The sequence below is a fragment of the Hevea brasiliensis genome, chromosome 2 (assembly GCF_030052815.1).
Source record: "Hevea brasiliensis isolate MT/VB/25A 57/8 chromosome 2, ASM3005281v1, whole genome shotgun sequence".
NCBI lineage: Eukaryota > Viridiplantae > Streptophyta > Magnoliopsida > Malpighiales > Euphorbiaceae > Hevea > Hevea brasiliensis.
Window position 1 is genome coordinate 106,340,206 of NC_079494.1, and position 3,387 is coordinate 106,343,592.

Here is a 3,387-nt window from a genome sequence, read left to right on the forward strand (position 1 = left end):
TCTATTATGTATTATTTATTATTATGTCTTATATATTTATATTTTATTATTATTATTATTATTATTATTATTATTATATCCTTTTGATTTTTTTGCATAGATGTTAATAAGAATAACGTTCAGGTAGTAATAAAAATTATGACTGTGTATAATTTTTGAGGATCTAAAACTGAATCAAATCGAAGAATTATATCAAATTGATAGGTACGGTATTGAATCGAAGTCATTTTAATACTTTAATTTTGTTTTAGTTCTTCACTAAGAACTGAACTATAATTTAAATTGTATCAAAATTGAATCAAAATTGTACCAAAATTGAACGGGAATCATACATAATTAGAACCGAACAAAGTATCGAATTTATATATGTGTCTTTCTATTTTTTTAGATGCTCTATGTATTTTTAATATATATATATATATGTAAATTTAATCATGAACTAAATACAACATAATATTATCTTTTATTTCTATATATTTTCTTAATAATTTTAATTATAAATACAATAAATTATTTTATAATTCTCAATTATAAATATATATATATATATATATATATATATATATATTAATTTATAATTATATTGGTATCTTATAGTTAAATATTACATAATTAATAAATAGTTAAAATATATGTTATATGATATATTTATACTATTATATTATATAATATACTTAATCCTAATTTATATATGTACTTTATTATTAAGAATTATATATTTAGAAATAACTAAAATATATATTATATGATATATTATGTATTAATAACTCAGTTTAAAATTTAAATACTAATTAAATATTACATTTTTTAAGGAAAATATTTCATAAAATTATTTCAAAAACTAAAAATCATATTAAGCTGGAATCAAAATAATGAAAAATCGAATTAAAATCGTATCAAAATTTCGATTCTATTTTAATTTCTAAGCAAATTTCAAACTAAACTAAAACTACACTCCTAATAAAACCCTAGCACCTTGATCACTTGTGAACCATATTTTGCTCTAATTTTTTCTAGCTTGCTTAATTGTATCTCTTTTGACCGTTAATATTTAACTAAATTAGTGATTACGTCCCTTAATATTTTCACAAGTAATGCAAGTCATTCATTGATCACTTTTGATGTGATATAATAATAAATAATATATAATATATAATAAAAAATTCACATAATATAATAATAAAATCTAGTAAAAAAATAATAAAAGAATTTATAGAATAAATATATAATAATAAAATATATAAAATTTAAATAAATAATTTTTAAAATTAAAATTAAAATAATATAAAAAAATTTTGGTAAGCTTGGACATCATTATAAATGACGTCCAATATGTCCAAGCAACATTTACTCAAAAAAAATATTATGTGCAGTCAAATTTGATAAAATGCTATTTTTATTAGCGACTCAAGGTCGTTTCTCAATATTAAAACGTTACTATAAATAGTATCTTAATATAAAAATTATAAATTAAACATAAAACACTAATTTAATTAATGCCATACTGATACTCACCATTTTTTGATAATTTTTCTCAAACTCACTATTCTTTAGTTAATTATTTTTTTCCATGAACCCATACGGTAAAAAGCTCGTCATGCACGCGCCCCCTCCTTCCTGCTCGTCCAGCTCCACTGTCCACAAAGCTATTTAATACTTTTTTATATTATTATTAATGATAATTTTTGAGGAATGTGTTGGTTGTTGATAAATTATAAACATTATTATAATTCAAATGACAAGAAATAATAAGATAACGTGGGCTTGCGTGCTGAGACTGACACAGAGAGGCCCGCATCGTTAGCTGATTAAGATGCATATTTTCCTTGAGGCCTTAACCCTCTTGAACTCTCCACCCCAGTCTGGGGACACAGAGAGAAGGACAGTATGGCGTATCTCTACTACCTGGATTCCTCTCCTTCTTTCTCTCTTCTTGTTTCTCCCTTTTGAAACCATATTTACTAACCAACCCTATAGACCACTGCTTTATACCACGCACTCTGTCTTCTTCACCTCCTACACTACTTCCTAGCCTTCTCCTTTTCCTATATATATCCCACGCTATTTTCTCTTCTTGGTTCATGCTTGCCTTACTTCTCTGTCCTTTACTTGTTCTAAACACTCTTCTTGTAAGTTCCCTCGTTCTCGTCTCCTTTACTCCGCACCCATAACCTCATAAACTTTTCTTTATTCTCTGACAAGTTTTATAGCTCTTCCCCATTTGTCTAGCTCTCAAGATTCGTCTCCACAACTTGGCTACTTAATTTCTGACAGTTGCATAGTGTTGCATTAATTCAATAATGTCTAGCAGAAGATCTCGTTCGAGGCAGTCATCAGGTGTTTCTAGGATCAGTGATGATCAGATCATCGATCTTGTTTCTAAGTTGCAACAACTTATCCCCGAGCTTCGCAATAGGGGCTCCGACAAGGTATCTTGCAAGCCAGCTAATTTGGTCGTCTCTTAATTTTTTTCCTCTGTGTGTGTGTGTGTGTGTGTGTGTGTGTACATATTGATTAAAAAATTTGTGTGGTCTTCATTCATAAGTAGATAATGTCATATATAAACTTACAGTCTCATTTATTTTTTCGTGTGGTGCTTCTTCTAGCTAGCTACAACAAATTGGAGGTGTGGGACTCGGTTGTTCCCGAGCTATAGCTACTAAGCTTTTCCTTTCTACATTCACACATTTGTAGTTAATACATTGGTTTAGCTTAAGTAAATCATTTAATCAAAATATAAATTCTTGCTGATTTATTTCTTAACACTGCAGGTTTCGGCTTCAAAGGTGCTGCAGGAGACTTGCAACTACATAAGAAACTTGCACAGAGAGGTGGATGATCTGAGTGACCGTTTATCTCAGCTTTTGGCTTCGACTGACTCCGATAGTGCTCAGGCGGCCATAATTAGGAGTTTGCTCATGGACTAGAAGACGATATACAGCTTTGTTCCCATTTCTCCTTTTCTACTTCTATTATATATAAAAGTATACCTAGGGTTTTGGTCAGTAGGCCAGGACAAGGGTTGATATGGGCTTGGTAGAGCTAGCTCCATTTTTATGAGACAACCCTTTTCGAAGACTTGTAGTAATATTAATGTTATTAGCCCATATTAATAAGAGAGCACTCCTACTCCTACGTGTATGTCTCTGAAGCATTTTGTAAACCCACTTTCTATCTGCATTATCTTATTCCATCAAATTGAGTGTCAAAATTAAATTTCAAGATTATCTCTTATTCTGATGATTGCGCCCAGTTCCTAACACACATAAGCTCACCTGTATTTGGTCAATCAAAATTTGGAAGCATAGGCATGCAGGTAGGTTGGTAGCTAGCTAACTAGCTAGCTATAGCATTAATATTTTAATCTTAATTACATGTTAAATCAAT

General features: G+C 29.1%; 1 protein-coding gene across 2 annotated transcripts; it reads left to right on the top strand.

Annotated features, from left to right (window-relative positions):
* Positions 1-1,838: 1,838 nt before the first annotated feature.
* On the top strand, positions 1,839-3,135 carry LOC110643717 (transcription factor PRE6-like). Of its 2 annotated transcripts, XM_021796188.2 has the most exons (3): positions 1,839-2,129; positions 2,230-2,429; positions 2,772-3,135. In XM_021796188.2, exons 2-3 carry the CDS (start codon positions 2,301-2,303, stop codon positions 2,925-2,927), a joined length of 285 nt encoding a protein of 94 aa, XP_021651880.1. In that variant the 5' UTR covers positions 1,839-2,129; positions 2,230-2,300; the 3' UTR covers positions 2,928-3,135. The 2 variants fall into 2 exon arrangements, with proteins under 2 accessions (XP_021651880.1, XP_021651879.1); XM_021796187.2 differs by having other exon boundaries at positions 1,839-2,429.
* Positions 3,136-3,387: the final 252 nt, after the last annotated feature.